We start from the raw sequence: 23458 nt of genomic DNA, 5'->3' as shown, positions 1-23458 counted from the left end.
AACCCTCACCATCAGATATCTACCTATCATAACATGTGCAAGGGTATAAATGAGTCCAGGCAAAATGTGGGGAAGCACACAAATGTTCTCCAAATGCTTTTTAGTGATTCATTTTATTGCTCTAGTTTTTCATAACTTATGACCAATAATTTAAAATGGTTTGGAATGTTGAATGCAAAGCTCCACATATAGGTAGGTCCATCCAAGCATGACTGTTAAGACTTAAATGTTCTATTTTATAAATGAAATGGTTGGAATCCTTTTGAATTTGTGTTGGCTCTTTGATGCTGCAAGAAGGAAAATGACTTTCCAGGGAAAGGTGAGTGAATGATTGATACCTCGCTGCAAATTTTAATCTCTCTTGTGCTCTTGGCTCTAGATGAAGAACTGTACTGTCTATATCCATGATGACTCCATGTTTGAGCCTGAGGAACAGTTCAGGGTCTACCTTGGACGTCCTCTTGGGAATCACTGGAGTGGAGCCAGAGTTGGAAAGAATCACATGGCCACCATCACCATATCTAATGATGAAGATGGTAACAGAAGAAATTGCCTTTAGTTTCTCTTAGGTTGATGGGACTTGAACTGATGTTTCATAGTAGCATTTTAATGTAATTATAGGTGATTTGAAAAATGAAAGCACTGTAAAAATGTCTACTGATAACAGTTGGAGTATTAATACAAAAAAAACCAGTCTTGGAATATTTATAGAAAGCAATTATACTCCAATTAAAAAAAAAATGTTGGCAGCAAGGGATCCCTTCCACAGAGCTCTGATTTGTTTTTTAACTATAATTTAAAAAAATTTTTTTAATTAAAAATTTTTAAATATACACTTTTTTTAAATATGCATTTTTAACTGGATGTTTATTTGGGCTTTTTTGTTGCTGCTGTGTGACATGTAGACTATTAGTTCCCTGACCAGGGATCGAAACCACGGCCCCTGCATTGGAAGCAGAGAGCCTTAACCAGTGAACCACCAGGGAAGTCCCAGAACTCCAGTATTTTTAATCACATCGTTCCCTAGCACATCACCAAGACATAAGGAATGAGTGTGGTTAAGAGCTAGGACAGAAACACTAAGACAGACACAGAATAAAAACTGTTTAAGTCCCAGCAATTCAGGAGCAGGGCTGGAAATACGATCAGAGTCAGCTGAATCCAATGAACTGATTTAAAACACTGCCACCTTCCTGGAAAAGTCTAATTTCTCAGTTTTATTCTCTCTAATTGATTTGGCCTACTAACCTAAAAATACTTAAATTCTTTAGTCAAGTGCTAGTAAAGGATGACCCAGGCACCAAAGAAAACAAAATCTGTTTTAAATAGGGACATAGCTGTTTTATTAAAATAGATACTTTAATGAATGAACAATAATACTACAACTAGTAATAGCTATTTTTATTGAATACTGATTATATACCAAGAACTGTTATAAGCATATTATTTAAAAAAAAAAAAACTTTATTTTACTTAATCCTGACAGTAACCTCTTGAGGTAGGCGTTATTATCCCCATGTTATAGGTAAAGAAATTGAACCCCAGCAAAGTTATCTTATTTATGCTTTTATTTACATAGCTGTAAGCAACAAAACTGCATGTAAAACCTTATTTTATCAGATTCTAGAATCTACACAAAAGTCAGTGAGACTCAGGGCTTTTAATATAAAATAGAGACTAAGTTGAATTGGGGGGAAAAAAATTTAAAAGCCAGCCTTGAAGTTGAATTAGCCCTTTACCAAAGGAGACAGGTTCACGCAGTACTTAGATTCTCCTGTTCACACAGTACTTAGATTGTACTTAGCCCAGTACTTAGGCTCAGAGAGGTCACCAGTTCACACTGTTACAGTGACACACGTTAGTCTCAGAGAGCGTACACAGTAAAACTGTGAAGTCTCAAATGCGACGTATCTTTGACAATTAGGGAGAATGGATTTTCTGAGAGAGAAGAGGGAAGTGAACATAGAGACACCAGACATCTCTGGAAAAGTCTATGTTTTTAGAGGGTATAAGGTTTGTAGTTGCTCCCAATTTTTCAGTCTTCTTATCTCACTGTTTCCACCACTACCTCATTGCCCTTCTCCATGAGAATATAATACAAAGGAAAGCATGGTTCAAACTTTAAAAAAAAAAAACAATTATTCATTTCACAGCAGTGAGGGTAGTACTTCAAATCAGATTGTGTTCGGAAATCCTATGTTTCTGAATTATTGTTGTAGCAGCCACTAAAACTACTCATTCTTTTTTTTTAACTTTTTATTTTGTATCGGGTATAGCCAATTAACAATGTCGTGACAGTTTCCAGTGAACAGCGAAGGGACTCAGCCATACATATACATGTATCCATTCTCCTCCAAACCCCGCTCCCATCCAGGCTGCCATATAACATTGAGCAGAGTTCCCTGTGCTATGCTGTAGGTTAGCTTTTTGGTTACCCTTGTTGGTTACCCATTTTAAATGTAGCAATGTGGACATGTCAATCCCAAACTCGCTTACTACCCCTTCTCCCCATCCTTTCCACCTGGCAACCGTAAATTCGTAAAACTGCTCATTCTTAACTAACCTGTGATAGTTATAGATAAAGCTAAGGGTGGGGGAAAGTGAAAGCAGTGGGAGGGAGGATCCAGAAGATGGAGATGAGAGATAGATTTGGTAAATGTAAGCAGTATATAAATGAAATTCATATCTTATAAATGAAAAAGAGTTTGTTCATACAATCAGTCAATAGATATTTATCAAGGGCTTACTCTGTCTCAGTCCCTTGATAAATTGTGCAGATTTAAAAACATGCTGTGAGCTACAAGGCCTAGATGGAAACTTGGATAGCATGCATTTCAAAGTGCTTAAAAATGTTTCCTCCACTGTACTGTTTTTAATAAGAAATATGTGAGAAACAGCTCCTGCAGAATCACAGATGAATTCCTTTTTCCAAAGTATTGCTTAGGGGTAAATACAGATTGATTTTTATGACTGCAAGCTATTTTGCCTTTTGTATTGCTAACTAGTGTGAAAAATTCCCTCTTGTTGTTATAAAGTGTTTTCCTGGGAGTTGGAATCCTTTTTCACTTTTCCAACTTGCTCTTGCTTTCCTAACCTTTTTTCCTAGCCCCTACCATCGAGTTTGAAGAAGCCGCATATCAAGTCCGGGAACCCTCGGGGCCAGACACCACAGCCATTCTGAACGTCAAGGTGATCCGCAGAGGGGACCAGAACAGAACATCCAAGATTCGCTGTAGCACACGGGATGGGTCAGCCCAGTCTGGTGTGGATTACTACCCAAAGAGCCGAGTCTTGAAGTTCAGTCCTGGTAATTAAATGCCAATCCCAATTAGTAGGTCTTCCTTAAAGTGTTAATCAATTAGTTGTGTCTGATGCTTTGCAACCCCATAGACTGTAGCCCACCAGGCTCCTCTGTCCATAGAATTTCCGAGGCAAGAATACTGGAGTGGGTAGCCATTTCCTTCTCCAGAGGATCTTCCTGATCCAGGTATCAAACCTGAGTCTCCTGCATTGCAGGCAGATTCTTTACTGTCTTGAGTCACCAGGGAAGCCTCATAGGTATTACTTAAGAGAGAGGCTAATATCTTATATTTGAAGGAAAAAATAAGCAGAAAATTAAAAAAAAAAAAAAAACAATATGTCCAATAGCATGAAGTACTTATTAAGCACACATCTGAGGTTGTGGGAATCTTTAAATTTTTTAATTAGTAAAAATGGCATACGATAAGAAAAAAAAAAAAGAAGTGCCTTACTTCAGAGCATCCTAGACATTTTGGATCATTCAAAAGGATTTTTTTTTGTTAGCCTATGATTTGGTTGAGCAATGGGAGCACCTGAGTTTTTAAAAATATATGTGATGCCATCATTCAGCAAGCATTGGTACAGACCATTGTGCTGGGCACTTCAGGGCTTATTCAACCCAGAAGGCACAATCTCCATGTTCAAGTGGCTTGACATCTATTAGGAGATGCTATGAAGATGAGTCATGGAAGAGAGAAAGATGAGATTCTCACAACCAGCTGTTTAATTGTCTGATGTATTTACTTAATGGAAGGAATCAGACAGAAAAGGAGCTGAGTTTTACACTCAACTTTTCCCCAAAACTTTCTGGAGCAGTATAAGGTGAAAAGGCTGGTGTAGAGCCTGGCACTGTTTGTGATGTAGCCAGAAGTGGGCAAAAGTGGTAGAAACCCTCTTCAGAGATGGCATGGCAGGAGGAGGGAGGAAATGGAGGGGTGTCTCTGTATGTCTCCATCACCCCACTGAGCTTCAGAGGGCTTTTGGCACCATCCCTTATGCATCTGGCTAATTTTACAAGGAAGGCAGGTACCCTTCCTCAACATCCTCACAAGGACCTCTCCTCCAAGAGTCTTAGCTTCTTTCTCTTCTGCATAATGATCTGGGGGAAAGGCAGGTCCTAGAAGTAACCTAGCCCAGGTGTCTATAGTAGGAAGAAGGCCATCTTGACCACTGCCAGGGATAGCTGCACCCTCATAGAATCACTTTACAGAAAACAAGGGGGTTTCTGAGCTCTAGCCCTCCCCATTCCAGGCTGCCAAACCGTCACATTATCTTGGCAGAGACGGCCCCGTAGGTAACCTTTGAGCTGTCGCTTCCCAGGAGACAGCTTTGAAGGGTGTCTAGTGTGTAAGCACTCACTGCCACACAGGGGCTTGTACCTAAGTGTAAAAGGGAAAGAAAAATTAGGCAAAAAACCGCATAACCAGGGTGGAGTGTTTTTTAGATCATAGATTTTTATTACCACCAGCTAGTGTCAGGCAGGGGCCATTAATCCTCATATGGTGTTGAATAGTAAATCTGTAGGACTGAGCCTCCACCACAGGTGGAATTTCACCTATAAAACAGATCCCTCACTGGAGATGGGGCTAAAGTGATTAGCAGCCACTGCATTGATAGAAACCCTCTGAGAAGAAAGGGCAGATTTCAACATGAAGCCTCAGCAGTGCCAACCTGCACTGTCTTAAGTAGGTCACTGATGAGGACCTTTGCTCTCTCTGTTCTGTCCTTGGCAAAGGTGTGGATCACATCTTCTTTAAAGTCGAGATCCTGTCCAACGAAGACCGGGAGTGGCATGAATCATTCTCCCTAGTCCTTGGCCCGGATGACCCAGTGGAAGCAGTTCTTGGCGACGTGACCACGGCCACAGTGACGATTCTAGACCAGGAGGCAGCTGGGAGTCTCATCCTGCCAGCACCGCCCATTGTAAGTCTCATGACCCAAAGGACGGTTGCTTCTGTCTTAGGCATTAGATGAGAACCTGAGAGAAGCAGGACTGCCAGGACTGCTCGTGTCCCCTTCCCCAAATCACTCACTCCCATCACCTCCAGGGTCATCTGGCAATGTCTGGTGACATCTGTGGTTATCATGCCTGTCACACTGGGTGCTGTTAGCATCCAGGGGATGGAAGTCAGGGATGCTGCTGAACATCCTACAGTACACAGAACAGTCCCCCTTCCCCACAACAAAGAGTTGCCTGGCTCAACAGTCAGTAGTGCTAAAGGGGAGAAACCTTGTTTCCACATAAGAGTGAGACCAAACTATGTTGAGCCCTTTGTCTGACAAAGACAGTACAATTCCAATGATCTTCTCATTTCTTTGGTGAGACCTAGAAGAGTAAAAATGGAATATTCCCCCATATCTATTACCTTACATGCTCGCCACGGGCATAGAATCAAGTGTCTATGGAGATGTACCACCATGTTTCCCAATTTGGGGATGAACAGAATGAATGCACCAACTTCACAGTTAGGAGGAAAATGCATAGAGGTTGCCATGTGGTTTGTCCCTTAGTCATGTCCAACTCTTTGCAACTCCATGGACTGTAGCCCACCAGGTTCCTCTGTTCATGGGATTCTCTAGACAAGAAGACTGGATTCCCTTCTCCAGGGGATCTTCCCGACCCAGAGATCGAACCCGGGTCTCCTACGTTGCAGGTGGATTTTTTACTGTCCGAGCTACCAGGGAAGCTCCCAGAAGTTGCCAAGGGGAATTTAACATAGGATAATGAAACAGTCTGAATAAGTCTTATAACCTCCCCCGACTAATCTCATACAGTAGAAAGACCATTTCAAAATATGTCTCTTTGACCATGGAAGAAATACATATGTATGTTCAGTTGCTAAGTCATGTCTATCTCTTTGCAACCCCATGGACTGCAGCATGCCAGGCTTCCCTGTCCTTCACATATATCCTTTATTTACTTGTATTTTGCCAGATGCACTCCTGCCTGCCATTGGCAGTTTAATGCAACTTTAAACTCATATCTGCCATTTATGATAGAGTTTTGGTTACAGTGTGTGGGGAGGCGGGGTGGAGTGTTTTTCATTTGAGTCATAGGAATCTGATTTAGGAATGAGACCATTAAGATACTAAAGCTTTTAACTCAGGGAGGAGGAGGATCTTCCCTACTATTGAAGATTTCCAGAATCTTTTAGGAATGCCTGGTTAAGCATTGTTAGAACTACTGCTATGTTTTAAAGAATCCCTAAGAGTTAAGTGATCTTGTAGGTCTCTGGGGAAGGGAGCCTTAGTTCTCTGACCCTCCTGATACCCACCCAGGGCTGAATCTATGTTGCTTCTTGGCAGGTCGTTACACTTGCTGACTATGACCATGTGGAAGAGGTTACCAAGGAGGGAGTCAAGAAATCCCCCTCCCCGGGCTACCCTCTGGTCTGTGTCACGCCCTGCGACCCCCATTTCCCCAAATATGCTGTCATGAAGGAACGCTGCAATGAGGCTGGCATCAACCAGACGTCCGTGCAGTTCAGCTGGGAAGTGGCCGCCCCCACTGATGGCAACGGGGCCCGGTCTCCCTTCGAGACCATCACCGACAACACACCATTCACCAGTGTCAACCACATGGTAGGTCTGGTTACAGAGGGAGAGACCTGGCCTTTCTCTTTGTTACTCCAGCTCTGTCAAATTCCTTAAGGTCCCTGCATGCCATTTGGTATAAACAATTAAGCAGGTACAACACTGTCCTTTTGTTCTTACGTATGAGAAAAGATAATACGGTGTAGCAGAAAGAGAACTAGGCTAGTACTCTGACAACCTGTTTACAAACCTTGATTCTGCCTGTTCTGAACTATGTGATGTTAAATGTTTACTTCACCTTTCTGAGTCTCAGTTTCCTGATCTACAAAATAATACCTCCTTTGCTTAATCCACTTGACAAAGTCACTGACAGATAGGAAAGTGATTTACAAATGGTGAAATAAGTCAAAGATTCTAGGTAAGTATGACTAATGATTAGTCTCTTTTCACATCTCTTAAATCTTTCAATAAAGAGTAGGGTATAAATTCCTTAAGAAAAAGGACCAAGGGTTCTGCCATATTTGTATATCCATCCCAAAGTGCCTGCCACATAGGTGGCACGTAGTGGGGACCAGTTATTAAATAAAATGAGAGTATGCTTATTAAGTGATCCGTATTTTTCAAAGCCCAGGTGGGAAGATATGAAAAGAGGTTCAGAATGTCGTCGCTGTCCTCAGAGGGTTAGGAGGCCAGATGCACACCTCTGCCACCATCAGGGAGCCGTGCACAGAGGTGGTTTTCCCAACCTCAGGGAACAGTCCAGTGTTCTGACTCTGCTCATTGCACCAATGATGTTCTTCAGAGAAAGCTGAAAGCTGTGGAGATTCAGGCTCCACAGAGCATCTGGCACCCAGTAAGCACTCAGTGATTTTTGGCTGAAATCAGTGCATTTAATAATTTTGGAAATCAGATATTTTCTTCACTTAATTTCTCTAGCTTTTCCCCTACAAAGCCACAGTTTGTTCTCACATTAAGAAGTGCCCTGGACTTCCCTAGCGGTCCAGTGGTTGGGAATCCACCTACCTGCCAGGGAGATGCATTCAATCGATCCATGATCCAGGAAGATTCCACACGCTGAGGAGCAGCTTAGCCCAAGCACCAGAACTAGAGAGTAGCCCCTGCTCACCACAGTTAGGGGAAACCCGTGCTCAGCAATGAAGACCCAGCATAGCCAAAAATAAATAAAGAAAAAGTTGTAAAAAGAACTGTCTTGAGTAGCCAGTGGAAGAAAGCTGTTGGACGTACATGGGAGGCTTTGGATAAAGTGGGTCCCTTGTGTTCATTGTCTTTGGCACAGCTTATTCAGAAAGGCCAGAAGATTAATTCTTTTGCAACATAACCTGGTTCAAATTTAAATTATCTTTATTATTATTAAAAACGTAAATGGCAAGATTTAACAGCTTATTGTTTCATAAATACCTTGTTCTCTGTTCAGCAAAACCGTGAAGGGGTAGTTGGTTTGATTTGAGCCAAATATACATTTTTAACAGGTACCCAGTTTATGATTTTACCTTATATTTCAGTTTGCCTTCTTGTGATCAGTTGGTGACTAATCCTCTTAACCCAGTTTCCTCTGCCCTGCCTTCATTTCTTCAATTATTTATTTAATACTATTGTGTGCATTTTTGTAAGATGCCTCAAATCCCTTCTGAATGAAGACCATGTATAAATAAATAAATAAAGTCATAGCAGCTAATTAAAAAAAATTTTAATGGAAAAATCTTCTTCAATTTTTAATGGACTTTAGTGAAAATTGTTTCCATGGTAGAATTGATAAGCCTGTATGATTGCTTTGTGGGAGGACTGTGGCGCACAAAACTACTAATGAGTTTTTCTTATTATATACTTCCCTATGACAATGCACTAGTAACCTAGAGAGTTTTGGTGACCTAGGTTACCTCTGCATACATTGCATTAAGCACTCATGGATTCTGTGTGTCTGGAGCGTGAGAGAATCTGTAGAAAGACTTTCAAGGCCAGTAGGTGTCAGAGGCCAAGTTCTCAACTTCAAGTCTGCCATGTTATTATAACCCTTAGTAATTAGAGGGGAGTTAACGGAGGGAATGGCAGTAGGGAGGAAAGAAAACTAGGAACTCCTAGAAAAGAAGTGTCTTTCCTCTATACCCTGATACGATGCCCTCAGCAAAAGTGACTTAGAGGCAACGAACCTTGCTGGAAGGGCTGAAAAATCGTTAAGTAGTTCTCTGAACCTAATATGTAAAGAGAACAAGTGTCACTGGGAATCAGTCATCTCTAGTTTCTTGCTCCACTTTGTCTACTTGCTTGTTACCTGACTTAACCACCCTAGACTCAGGGCTCTGACCCTGGTGCCTGGCTCCTGGGAGAAAGTCAGTACTTAGGTGGTGAATGAATGGATAGATGGGTAGATCAGTGGACACATAGATGGATAAATGGATGGATAATGGATGGTGTGGGCTATTAATGCAGTCTGCCATGTCAGTCAGCAAAGGATGTTGCAGCATCAGCCACTGCAGCCAGTGGGGCACCCTAAGGAGACTCAGGAGGAAAAAACACAGGATACTGGCCCCTGATAGCTGAGGTGCCTATTAAAGGAACGATTTCAGTGAGCCTAAATGATTTCATCTTCCCATACATGGAAAAGTGCAAAATCCCTTAACTTGAGATATCCGGTTTTAACAGTCATCTTTTGATGTTCCAACGACCGGGCCTTTGTTGCAAAAACTCTGATTAATACGTATCCCAGCTCTTCCCATTCCTCTTTGGAGCAGTCTCTCACAGTTGTCTAAGGTGCTGTGTCCCGGGCTTAAGTCCTCAGTTTAGCCTGCTGTGTAAAACATGACTCTCAGCTTTTAGGTTGTGCAGTTTTGTCAGCTGACAGTGGTCTTCACAGGGTACCACATATTACCATCAGAAGACACAGTGTGAGGAGCCATCTGAGGTACTTTATGCTTCCTGGTAGGTCCTGGACAGCATTTACTTCAGCCGGAGGTTCCATGTCCGTTGTGTGGCCAAGGCTGTGGACAAGGTGGGCCACGTGGGGACCCCCCTGAGAAGCAACATTGTCACCATCGGAACAGACAGTGCTATCTGCCACACCCCAGTGGTGGCCGGGACAGCCCGAGGCTTCCAGGCTCAGTCTTTCATCGCGACCTTGAAATACCTGGACGTCAAACACAAGGAGCATCCCAACAGGTCAGGCGGGGAGGGCCTTCCGTGAGGAGATGGCCGAGAGAGTCCCCAGCTATGCTTTGTGTGTGTTCTAGGTGGGACACAGTGAGTGATGCTTCTGCAAAATAGGAATAATGGTGATGAATGCTTCGTGAAAAGTTGACATTCTTCAAACGTGCCCTAATATCTGGCCCTTATCAATCTTGCTAGCCTCATTTCCTTCATCTTGTTATTTTCACCTGCCAGTCCACCCACAGGGAATCACATGTAACTTCCTCAGGGTTTCAAGCATTCTTAGGTGACCTGCCTCTGCCATGTGGCTACTCCTGGCTCCAGCTTTCCCCCGTCCCCTTCCAGTCCATGTTCTTAAATCCCATTGTCCCACCATACCTAAGCCATCGCATCTCTTCTAGGAACTTTTCCATCATCTCCCCCAATTTAATTTGGAAGCTTTTACTTCCCACTTTTCTGGCACCCGCATCTGCCTCTCTGAGAGTGTTATCATTATTCATTCTCTCCTTGTCATCCCCACCCCGGAGATGATGGTGGCAGGGACCATGACTGTCTATTTTGCATCCCCTCTGCCTAGAACAGTGTTTCTTGGCACCTAAGAGGCACTCACTAAGTACCCAGTGAACAAATCAGTAACAACACTGGTGAATTATAAGTCATTGGGCAGATATGCTTTTTTTTCCTGTGCCCTATGATCTTGATGGAAAATGGATGCTTTCATTTTTTTGTATAGCAAAAAAAAAAAAAAAAGATTTCAGGTAGGTTATACATATTCATTAAACCTGGTAGTATTTATGTGCATGCCTTTATGAGCAACTGAGTTCAGAGAAAAGGGCTCATTTACATGAAAAAAATAGATTTGAACATAGAGCCAAAAATATGCAAATCCTTCTCTTTTTTCTAACAGAATGAAATTTATTTTTGTAAAAAGCAATAACAGAAGTGTCAGGGTTACTACTGACCCTGTTCCTTACTAAAAGAGCCATTCTGTTCATATTCTGAGGTTCTGATTCCTCTTTAAAGCATGAGTCTTTGTTCTGGGAGACAAGCTGTAAAAACTCACAGTGCATCCTCAATAAACATGCTGAAAATTTAAACTTGTACAGTGAAAAAATTGCAGGCCCTCAGTACAGTTTTGTTGTGTTGCAGTCTTAACCGGTATTTATTAAGCTCATATTTTATTTAGAATTGTGTACTACAGGCTCTGGAGAAACAGAAGAAATGAAGGAAATGGTCCTTTGCCCTCTTAGTGGGGAGGCAAGACAGACTCTAAAAGCATACAAGAAATAGCAGCTAATATAAATAAGTTACAGACTTCCTGGTACAAAGGTACCTAAAGGCAGAAGAATATAGTTCAAGGCAGAGCTTGCTGCAGATTGAGGCCAGTGAGGGCTGGTGGCCTTGCTAGAACTTGCTGGTGGGGAAGGGAAGGCTTTTTAAGTTGGGAAGAGACCATGTGTGTCTTATTCACTCAGTCATGTCCGACTCTTTCCAATCCCATGGACTGTAGCCCATCAGGCTCCTCTGTCCATGGGGATTCTCCAGGCAAGTATACTGGAGTGGGTTGCCATGCCCTCCTCCAGGGGATCTTCCCAACCCAGGGATCAGATCCACATCTCTTGGTCTCCTGCATTGCAGATGGACTCTTTACCACTAGCACCACCTGGGAAGCCCCAAGACTATTGAATAGTGGAGTATTACCATTTCTAGGCTTTTTTCCTGGGTAGGGATACTGGCCTTAAAGTTTAAAAGCGCAGTGATGTCTTTTGGGCACAAATACTTTAGAAAATTCTGTGGCAACCCTCCACAACCTCCACAGACACTCATTGTGACAGAGAAATTCAGCCGTGCCTGTACCATCCACTCGGCTCTAGCTCATGAGGAAACAAAGCTTCCTTTTAAAGCAGAAGAAAGCTATAATTTATGGTTGCGATGTTATCTTTTCTTGTACACACAAAAAATCTATGATTCTCGATTGCTATCAGTCCTGAGTCTGGAGGACCTCCCAGGGGCTGGAGGGAGGAAAATAACCCTGCGTGCACATTGTACCCTTGTGTACAGAAAGAACTCCTACATGGAAAGCTTCAGAAAAAAAAAAAAAACTGGTAAATTCATTGGTGAAGACAAATTGAGTTATGAGAAAGCAATGTACCATACTGGGAGCTTCCCAGGTGGCACTAGTGGTAAAGAACCTGCCTTCCAGTGCAGGTAGACATAAGAGGTAAGGGTTCGATCCCTGGGTGGGGACGATCCCCTGGAGGAGGGCATGGCAACCCACTCCAGTAGTCTTGCCTAGAGAATCCCATGGACAGAGGAGATGGTGGGCTACAGTCCATGGGGTCTCAAAGAGTCAGGCACGACTGAGTAATTGAGCACACATGTACACAGTGTACCATACTAGCTGCTTATCGCAGGTACCTAAAAACACTGATTTCCGCTCTTGTTTCCCCCCCTAGAATCCACATTTCCGTGCAGATCCCACACCAGGATGGAATGCTGCCACTCATCTCCACCATGCCGCTGCACAACCTGCATTTTCTTCTATCTGAGTCCATCTACAGGCACCAACACGTCTGCTCCAATCTCGTCACCACCCGGGACTTGAGAGGCATCTCAGGTAAGAGGAGAGACTTCCCTGTGAGTGTGGCCAGCCCGGCGCAATGACCCTTAGGGATGTGGCTAAGTGAACTCTGCTTTTCATGTTTTCTGGCCCTCAAAATCTGCATGGGTAGTGGATTTGCTCATCAGCAAGCAGCCAAACATAGGCAGCTCGGACAGTGACATGAACAGGAAAAAACAAGGACCTTGGAATCAAACTGACAGGTTCATATCCTTATTCCACTCCCTGTACAACTGAACAAAAATAGCTGGACAGCTCTGAGCCAACTGCTTTCTCATCTATCACATGAGGAGAATAATTGCTCCCAAACAAGGTAGGGATTGAATGTGTCGACAATTTTAAAACCCCTGTCCTGGTCAATTTTAGCTCCTTCCTTCTCCTGCACTTGGTTCCCAGGCTCTCAGCGTTTTATAAAGCTCCTGTGCAATGGTAGATATTATAGGATGGTTCTCCAGGAGCCGTAGCCAAGCTGGAGTTTGGGGTATGAGATGTTTATTGGGCATCCACATCTCCTAAAGGGAAGGGGAGGAAGCAGGACTAGGCAGAGGGAGAAGTCAGCCTGCAGTGTGGCCAGTGAAGCTGCAGCCAGTTCTTACAGGGAACTCTAGAGAGAGCCCAGCTGTCCAGCGTGTCCTGCTTCCAGCCCCAGTGGGCAGACCTCTTTGCCCCACCTCGCTCAGTCCTTGGATGGCAGGCTGCCTGAGCAAGTGTGTAACTTGGGGCTGTGCAGCTGATCCAGACCCAAGGGCACTAACAACTGAGGCAGCACATCACTGTGTTTTAGTTTACAAAGAATCCTGTCCATTTCCATTCACCTTAGCAAGTGCACATTAAATGTGCATTTCCTCTCTTTGCAACTGATGAATCATTTAACAGTATTTTTGAAGACAGGAAAGCATTCATGTGCTCTTCCATATTCATTAAGCATCACTCTGGGTAGCGATGGTCTTGATACAGTAGGAATTAGTGAAGTGTAAATGATTCCTAAGTCACTGGGCTACAGATGAAAGTTTAATTGGTCTGCATATGCAAGCTAGTGGAAGAAACATACCATGTCTATAGGCTGAAAGTTTGCACCTCCTCTTAAACACGATTAGCTTCAATACATATTCATTGACACCCTAGTCCTTGTGGTGCAGAGGGCTGTGTGCTGGTGTCAAACATTCTGAGAAATGGATCAGCTCTTTCAGAATATTATAGTTGCTTTCAGGACCATACAAAGTTTAACCCTAATATTCTAAAATTATGTCTGTATTCAATTCTCTTCTGCATAAAGGTCTTCCTTAACATAGAACAGTTCAGTTACTTGGCAGCATTTGATCCAATAATTTTTGCCTGTAGCAAGGGAAGCTTAGTCAAGCATCATTAGTGAGCTATTTACTCATTAACACAGAATTAAGACTTTTTTTCTGCAAGAGTTCAGAAACCATAGGAGGCGGGGGAGGAGGCAGTCAGATGTTTGTTTACTAGCTCCCCATTAAAGCTATTTAAAAAAAAATAATCAGTCTTGAGAAAGAATATTTCACCAACAGATTCTCCATGTAGTAAATCCATTTCTTCAAGGACTGATTGTGAAGCATAGAACCAGACTGGGCAGTTGTGACAGGCAAGGCTTTCTGGTGTTATCTTTTCCAAGAGATACACAGGGCCACCAGGCCCTGGCTTCTTCATTTATGGTCGCATCCATTCATCTTTTCTTCCCTGGCTCCTGTAGCATCTTCTCTGAGTCTGTGAACACAGTCACTCTGTTTAACACATGGCAACAGGCAAGATGACAAACTCCCCTCGCCTTCTCACTGAGCTTGTATTGGGAGCCCTGGATAGTTAGTTAGTTAGTCACTTAGTCGTGTCCAGCTCTTTGCAACCCCATGGACTATAGCTTGCCAGTCTCCTCTGTCCGTGGAATTCTCCAGGCAAAAATACTGGAGTGGGTTGCCATTCCCTTTTCCAGGGGATCTTCCCAACCCAGGGATCGAACCCGGGTCTTCACGTCTCAGGCAGATTCTTTACCGTCTGAGCCACCAGGAAAGCCTGGGAGCCCTGGGGTGCTCTATTAGTCATCTCAGAAGAAGGGAAAGCTCTCTCTGTGTGTCCAAAGGATGTGTCCGCTCTCCCTCTCCCCCCAGCTCCCGGGAAACTGGTGCAGAGCAGGTCCACAGACTGGATTACTGTTCCTTGCTTCTCCCTCCCCCGCAGAGGCAGGGTTCCTGGACGACAGGGTCCACGACAGCATAGCACTGGGGCCTGGCTACGACCGCCCCTTCCAGTTTGACTCCAGCGTGCGGGAGCCAAAGACCATCCAGCTCTACAAGCACCTGAACCTGAAGAGCTGCGTCTGGACCTTTGATGCCTACTATGACATGACCGAGCTGATTGACGTCTGCGGGGGGTCTGTAACCGCCGACTTCCAGGTGGGTGCCCCAGGGGTCTGTCTGAAGGCTGCGTGCACCTGGGTATCATGTTAAAGCTTGTTCATTCATTGAACTGAAGCACTTTAATACCCAGTTCCTCCCAGAACTGCACCAACCAAGGGACTCTTCTTTCTAAATCCTTCAAGAGAGACCTTAGCAGCATCATGGCTAGAGCAAGCCCCCCAAGTCCTCTCAATCAGCTAATTAGAAAATTAATATGGAAAATGTTTAAATTAAGTTGAAGAAAATCAGCTGTCTGGCAGTCATTTATATAAAAATCTAATAGTCTTACTTCTCTAGGTATGTATGTCTTTTCCTCTGGGTGTATTTTGGAAAGGGCTTCCCAGGTGGCTTAGTGGTAAAGAACCCACCTGCCAATGCAGGAGACAAAGGTTTGATCCCTGGGTCAGGAAGATTCCCCTGGAGAGGGAAATGGCAACCCACTCCAGTATTCTTGCCTGGAAAATCCCATGGACAGAGGAGCCTGGTGGTCTACAGTCCATGGGCCCGCAAAGAGTCCAACACGACTGAGCAACTGAGCGTGCATATTTTGGAAAGTCAAAAAGGTTTACCTCAGTGGAAAGGTTATGGCTAAGTCAATGTGTTTTCCCTGCATGGGGAAATGAGTTAAAATGACAGAAGTTCGCTCTTTCAGCAAACAAGGAAAGCACTGTTGTCCCAAGCATCATGACAACTGTTTAAAACACCTTGCTGTCATACCTATTCCAAACCTGTGGTCAATAGTCCTTAAACATCAGTAATAAAGAAAGTCTTAGTCCCTCAGTCATGTCCGACTCTTTGTGACCCCCTGGACTCTAGCTTGCCAGGCTCCTCTGTCCTTGGGATTTTCCAGGCAAGAATATTGGAGTGGGTAGCCATTCCCTTCTCCTGGGGATCTTCCCAGCTCAGGGATCAAACCTGGATCTCCCACATTGCAGGCAGATTCTTTACCATCTGAGCCACTAGGAAAGCCCAACAAAATAAAACATTATAGCAAGAAGTCACAGTCGTAGGAGGGCCATTAATATCAACGGGACCAGCCTAATGCAGCCTCGTGGGAAAAACAGCTCTAAAGCAGTCGCTACCCAATTTTGAGTAGTTATCTCAATGAACTAAGAAAATCAAATATTTGTTTTTCACTTCAAATCAGGTTCAACCACACTGAAAGAGGGGAACCTATAGACGGAATTATGCATAATCATTTTAGGAAAGTTTCTTTGATTGAAATTTGTTTCCTTGAGATGCCTCTTGGTTTGGTTAATTCTTATTTTGTATACACTACTCGTTTCCTTGAGATGCCTCTTGGGTTGGTTAATTCTTATTTTGTATACACTATCGCCCTCTACTGAATAGAATTTTAAGGCATTCTGAGGTTTCCTCTGTGTTTCTGCAGTTGCATAACCTACATTCACTTTCAGATATGCAAAACTCGGTGATTGGTTCCTTCTTTGGCCCCTCAGAAATTATTATTCTTTCTTCTCCCTGACTTTAATTATAGTTTTGGATATCTTTATTCAGAATATGCTTAAAAATCACAAAGACAAGAAATTCTTATTATATGTGTCCCACTTTTTAAACCAATACGTATATTCCACAGAAGTACTTCTTTGCTGTCTGTTTCTTTAAAAATAGATGAAACAAGTGGTATATGGTAGAGTGTACAACTTAAAACCCGCCTAGTTCGTATCTTTCTTTATCAAATATCGGCAGAATTAGACAAGACTTAACCTCGATGAACCTCATCTGAAATGGTCACTAGTAAACTCAAGGTGGGACAGCATCTAGCACAAGGTCTGACACAAAAGAGTTGTGCAGTAAATATTTATAAAAGTTGTTTTTTTCCTAAGGATTAATAAGTAATGTGAAGGTTAATGGAGAATAAACAGAAATAGAGGAAAAATACTTTTACCAGTCAGCTAGAAAATTTATGGAGGTTCTAACATCAGGAATGGTGAAATTAGGGCATGTATTTAGTAAAACCTGTACATGAGGGGACAGAACATGATGTGAGATCCAGATAAAATCAGAAAATTTTCTAAAGAAGACAGAGTAAGATTTTCACAAAAGATTTTTAAGTGCATAAGGAATTAGCGGAGCCTTTTGAAGAACTTGGAATCCAACTTTAAATCCCTGACAACTTTGAATATGAAAGAATACTTTGGAAAAATAAAGTTTCAATGTCATAAATATTGATAAAGCATTTGGCTCTTTCCCTTAACTACCCATGGAAACATGTTACATCATATATTCAAACAAAATTGTATGTAAGTTCTATAATGTATTATCACATTTGGCCAATGACAAAATATAATTTTTAAACTAAGCTTTTTTGTTATAAAGGAAATATGTATTTATGACAGAGAATACAATATACATCTCAAAAATGAATAAACCAACTCCCTCACTCATATACACAGCTTCTCCATGAAGGCTTCTGCTCATATTTTATTATGCTTCAATCCAAGTTTTGTTAATTGCGTAGTAAAATGAAAATAATAGAGCCGAATTAATGGCAATAAAAGGAACTCCTTCAGAAAAAGTGTTCTCTTAGAAGTATGGTGTGCTGCTTTTTCAAAATTATTTCAACAAAGCATTGAATGAGATAGGAAGTTATCCAACTGTGAGCTGTCCGTTGGTAAGTTTCATAGTATAATATCCAAATCCCATGACCTTCTTTCCTATTGGAGAAGGTCTGAGTACTCACTAAGACCCAAGTCAGCCTCACATTCATCCTAGGATGACTTGGGCATCCTCCCATTTAGGGTTGCTTTATGCTCTCCTATGGCTTTCTGAAAACTACGGTCAGCCGGGGACTGTGTGCTGACAGTAGATCCCAGATCTGCCCAGATCCTTTGGGAATAACTGTGATGCCTTAAAAATTTCAACCAAGTCTTCCAGCAAATAATCAGTGGAGGGAGAGCTTCTCATACTTCAAAAGTGTTTTTAGGGGACTACCCTGGTGATCCACTGGCTAAGACTCCCTGGTCCCTATGCAGGGGCCCAGGTTCCATCTGTGATCAGGGAACTAGATCCCACATGCTGCAACTAAAGATCCCACATGCCTCAACTAAGACTCAGCTCAGCCAAAATAAACCAATAAAAATAAATATTAAAAAAAAGTTAAGTGTTTTTAAGTGTTACCTCCTTGGAAGTCTTCTCTGATTATCTTATTGAAAGAAGCACCCTGGCCACTTTCCATCCCTTTATTTTTCACATTTATGTATCTCCCCTACTAGATGGTAGGTTCCATAAGGCAGGGATTTTAGTTTTTTCCCCACTGCTAAGGACCCAGTTCCTGGGTGCCTGGCACAATCATGAGCGCTTGATTAATACGGAATAAGTGGCTAAATGAGTGAATGAAGATTGAACCAATATGCGATGCTCATCTAGCTCTTCATCCCGGGGAGAAATAACCCTCTCCTGTACACCCCACTTGCTCGGCAGGTGAGAGACTCCGCTCAGTCCTTCCTGACGGTGCACGTGCCGCTCTACGTGTCCTACATCTACGTGACAGCCCCCAGGGGCTGGGCCTCCTTGGAGCATCACACCGAGATGGAGTTCTCCTTCTTCTATGACACTGTTCTCTGGAGAACAGGTACACTCACTGACATCTCAACAAGTCTTACCTTATGCTTAAGCAACATTTTATTTTTTAAGTATTGAGTTTTAATGGTAGCTGCATTCCTCATCCTGTTGTCCTATATACAGTCAAAGGAGAGCCACATAAAGTGTAGAGAGGATACAGATCTGTGGTTTCTGAGAAACACTGATGTCCATAGATGTTAATGCTGGAAGGCCTCCACCATCTGAGTGAATTCAGTCCAGGGAGGCAGGGACCCAGAGTAGAGGATGGCAAGTGATAGACAAGTCCCATACTGCCCCTTCGGGGGTTTGAATGAGTGTGTGCTCTTTTGGAATATAGTCATGTTCATTTTCTCCTACGTAAAAATGATGTGATTCATGTTGTTTAAAGAGAATAGGGTCTTGAAATCGGATACACGGAAATGGAGAAATACATCAAGAATAACCTGGGTTACTTTATTCATTTGACACCAAGTTTGCTCTTTTGTTGCATCCTTAAAAGTAGGAATTTTAACCCTACTTTTATTTCAAGACTGCAATGTTGAATTTTTTCAATGACCTTCACCTTACTGTCTGTGTTACTGCTCTCCTTGAGAGGAGGTGCCCCCAGGGCCTGGGTGGTTGACGACCCTTCAGCTAAGATCCTCAGGCCTCTCTCTTCTGCCTCCCTCCACCCACCTTCTCCCACTGCTGCCCCATGAATGTCCCTTAAAACTCCATGATTCTCTCCTCCATTCATTCCAATGGGTCTGAGTTGATTTTTTTAATTTTTTTCCCATTTTCGGTGTCCTCTACTTCAAACACAGCCCCACGCTCATTTCCCCTTTTTGTATTGCTCCCATTCCTCCTCTCTCCATCCCTGGTGGTGATTTACGTGATTGGAGGCAGAGGTACTTCATCTGAGTAGATTTCTTTAGATGGAGCTTCACTTCTACTAATGAAAAGTACAGTCTTTCCTTCTGTTAAATAGTTTAAGGTCAAATCATTTATTTATATTATATTTCTCATAAGAAATAACCCCAGGAAGTGTTCACACTCTGGGCCAGATAATTCTTGAGCTGGGGGTTTTTTAAACTTGCTTTCCCCCCTTCCTTGCTTCCCCTCTAGTTTTTGGTCATGCTAAACTCAAGGGGTATCATGACTGTAATTGCTCTTATTAAAGCCACAGTGGACTCATGTCCTGTCATGCGTAACTAGTTTTCTACAAGCTCACCTGTAATTCTTTATTGCTTTCAATATGAACTATAGCCACCAGGACATTGGTTATGGTTCTGTTAAGTCCTGAAAGATGTCCTGGTGAGGAAAAGAAAATACAGTCTGAAGCAGGCATGCTGTAACCACATCCTGGTGTAAAGTTAATAGTAAGAAGGTTTAGGGACCATTTTTTTCTGAGCTCTGAAGTGGGACCCTGTACCTGCTCTAAGTGACATCTGCAGGTATAAAGACTGTCAGAAGAATAGAGTTGTGAAAAAAGAACCGAATAGAACGAGCTGTCTTACAATGCTGACAAGCACACGTCTCTAAATAGACTCTTATTGTTGTTGTTCAGTTGCTAAGTCATGTCCAGCTCTTTGTGACCCCACGGACTGCAGCACGCCAGGCTCCCCTGTCCTTCACCATCTCCCAGAATTTGCTCAAACTCATGTCCATTGAGTCAGTGATGCCATCCAACCATCTCATCCTCTGCCATCCTCTTCTCCTCTTGCCTTCAATCTTTCCCAGCACCAGGATCTTTGCCAAATAGACTCTGTGTTCATGCAAATATGAAAATTTGTCCTAAGTTGCATTCAAGTAAGCATGTGGCTCTACTTAGAGGTGTCCCTGGGGTAACTCATCTGTAGACTACTGTCTGGGAGCTCTTCTCCAAGCCTTCACTTGAATGTTCTGTGTGTGGTTGCCTTCCCAGGAATCCAGACGGACAGTGTGCTCTCTGCCAGGCTTCAGATAATAAGGATCTACATTCGAGAGGATGGCCGTCTGGTTATTGAATTCAAGACCCATGCCAAATTCAGAGGTAATATTGGTGCCATTCTTTTCCTCAAGTTTTTTTTTTTTTATTACTGAGAAACATTCAAGCATAGAGAAAAGTTGAAAGAATAGAACAATGAAGAACAAAACCAACAATTGTTAACATTTTGCTATGTGCATGTATGTACAGACACACACATACATATTCCCATTTTTTTAATCACATCATTTGAAGGTAAGTTGTAGGCGTCATGCCACATTACCCTAAATACAGTAAGTCCCCTACATACGAACCTTCAAGATGCAAACATGTGCCTAGTTATAGCAAGAAACCAAAACCTAAACCATCGGTGTCAGGCTTGAGTGAAATTGTTGCTTGCCCTTCATCTCCTATTGTGAACGATCCTTTAGATCTGTCATATCCCATCTTCTCTTCCTCCTCCAGTCTAATTCTTTTTGCCTGTTGACCTGATGCCAGCCATTTTACTGTACTACTGTACTTTCCAAGGTATTGACTGTAAGAATAAAAATGTTTTCTATGTTCTGTGTTTGCGTTTTATGTACGATTTGTGTGGAAAGTATTATAAACCTATTACAGTACAATACTATATAGCCAATTATTATGCTAGTTGCATACCTAGGCTGACTTTGTTGGGCTTAGGAATAAACTGGATTTACGATCACACTTTTGGAACAGAACTCATTCGTATGCAGGGGACTTACTGTACTTCAGTAGCCACCTCCTGAAACAAGGACCTTCTCTTACACATCACAGTAGCATTACTGTGGCCAAGCTATTTCACACCAATCTAATAACATCTAGTTCCTATTCATGTTCCCTCCATTTGTGTCCCGCAAATGTCTTTTATACCTATTTTTATATTTGTTTATATTTGCTTTGCATCTGTGTATATAAAACAAAAGTGAATCCAATCAAGATCCATAGGTTCCATTTTGGCTGTTATACCTCTTTAGTCTCTTTTAATATAGAATGAGCCACCCTATGGCTCAGTTGGGAAAGAATCTCCCTGCAATGCAGAAGACCTGGGAGGATTCCCTGGAGAAGGAAACAGCAACCCACCGCAGTACTCTTGCCTGGAGAATTCCATGGACAGAGGAGCCAGGCAGGCTGCAGTCCCTGAGATCACAGAGTCAGACAGGGCTGTGTGACTAACTTTTACTTTTTTTTTTTTCGATATAGAATAGTTCCCCTGCTTTTATTTATTCATGACACTAAATGACTGTACTTTAAGAGAGTGGAGGTGTCTTGCTGAGTAATCCTTAGCTTTTAAGGATGTTTACAACTGCCTCCTTCCACAAAGGACTTGAGTGATCCTAAATGAGATTTTTTAAATCTGAAATTGATATTTCTATTTATGAACTACTGAGATCTTTCTACCTCCAAGAAACATGTTGGTTGGAGTTCAAAGCTAAGTGTGTTCAATGTTCATTGTTACATAAGTACTCATATTATTGTGAATATGCTCATTAGTGCCATTTCTACAAGGCACATTTATTATTATTTACAAATATATGTGACCCTAACAATGATCATGAGTAGGGTGATGGACTGAGGTAAGAGGCCATGCTGTCTCACCCAGTGTGGGATATATTCTCAGAACCAAGTGGGTAGGTATAACCTTGATTTTTTTATAGAAGAATATTAATTCAGTTCCAAGGCTCTTGTAGGGGATTGACCACAAGCAAACTTACAAATAAGTGTCTGTGTGTTTCCCCTTGAAATAGGACAGTTTGTGATGGAGCACCACACCCTCCCTGATATGAAGTCATTCATACTGACTCCAGACCACCTCGGAGGAATTGAATTTGACCTGCAGCTCCTATGGAGTGCTCAGACTTTCGATTCTCCTTATCAGCTCTGGAGAGCTACAAGCTCTTACAACAGGTGAGCACAGGAGTTCAGGGGTAAATCTGAAATCTTTTCTGCTTCTTTAAGGGCTTTTCTTCAAAAACTAGAAGAAAACTTTTAAAACTTTTCTATTTTAAAAGTGGGATAGACAGAAATAGCCATCTGGCAACTAGAGAAACACATGTAGCTCAGATCAGTTTCTGATGTATAAATTGGACAGGGATCACCCTTATTTCAAGGGTAAGAATTGGCAAGGTGCACATCCATTTTTCTCACATCACATTGGCCAGAACTGTCACGTGGCACATCTACCTGCAAAGGAAGCTGGGAAATGTGTCCAACTAATATCTTAGTAGAATAAAGAAATTTCATTCCAGTGATCACAACCAGTACAAAATCCAGGATCACTAGTTATCAGGTTCAGATGTCACCCCTTACGATTCAATGTCCTGTAAAATAAATAACAAGATTTAGTCTTTTACACCCAATATAGAGGTAGAATGAGATTGGAATAAATACAGTGAGCTATTCCATTTGTAAAAGGAAAGAATAGGACCAACAATGAAAACTTTTAGCATTAAAAGAATAATGGAACCTATAGTAAATATTGTTAGCCCCATTTTGTAGGTCATGAAATTAGTACATATCTTTAGCATGAAAATCTTATTATTTGCAATTAAAAAGTGGCAAATTGTCCTAAGAATAATGTTTTTAAATTTTAGTTTAATTACAAATGTTTGGTCTTATATCAGGTTTTTCTTGTACCTCCTGATTCCTTTGAAATCAATATATAACAAAATAACCTTTATTGTGTTTCCTAGAACCTCATGAGATTGTGCATGTACTTGTCCCAATTTATAGACAGAGAAATGGTCCTCTTTAAATCCTTTGCTGACTCCCCACTGCTTACCAAATGAAGTCCAGCTCTTTGAGCAATACCCAAATCCTTACCTCTAAGCCTTGCCTCAAACCCAGCCTTCTAACCACATGTGTTCCCAACCTCTGACTCCA

General features: G+C 42.2%; 1 protein-coding gene across 1 annotated transcript in view; it reads left to right on the top strand.

Moving 5' to 3' along the window:
• The window catches only part of FRAS1 (Fraser extracellular matrix complex subunit 1), a 505552-nt gene that overhangs the window by 459010 nt on the left and 23084 nt on the right, over window positions 1–23458 (top strand). Inside the window, 10 exon segments of the mRNA XM_070458257.1 lie at window positions 380–536; window positions 3107–3307; window positions 5036–5223; window positions 6607–6882; window positions 9776–10008; window positions 12453–12613; window positions 14813–15027; window positions 18472–18622; window positions 20516–20623; window positions 22324–22483. Of these exon segments, the coding sequence (XP_070314358.1) occupies window positions 380–536; window positions 3107–3307; window positions 5036–5223; window positions 6607–6882; window positions 9776–10008; window positions 12453–12613; window positions 14813–15027; window positions 18472–18622; window positions 20516–20623; window positions 22324–22483 (1850 nt within the window).

This window comes from Odocoileus virginianus, chromosome 29 (genome assembly GCF_023699985.2).
Source record: "Odocoileus virginianus isolate 20LAN1187 ecotype Illinois chromosome 29, Ovbor_1.2, whole genome shotgun sequence".
In the NCBI taxonomy this organism is placed as follows: Eukaryota; Metazoa; Chordata; class Mammalia; order Artiodactyla; family Cervidae; genus Odocoileus; species Odocoileus virginianus.
Note: the sequence above shows the minus strand (reverse complement) of the source record. Positions and strands in the feature narration are given on the sequence as shown.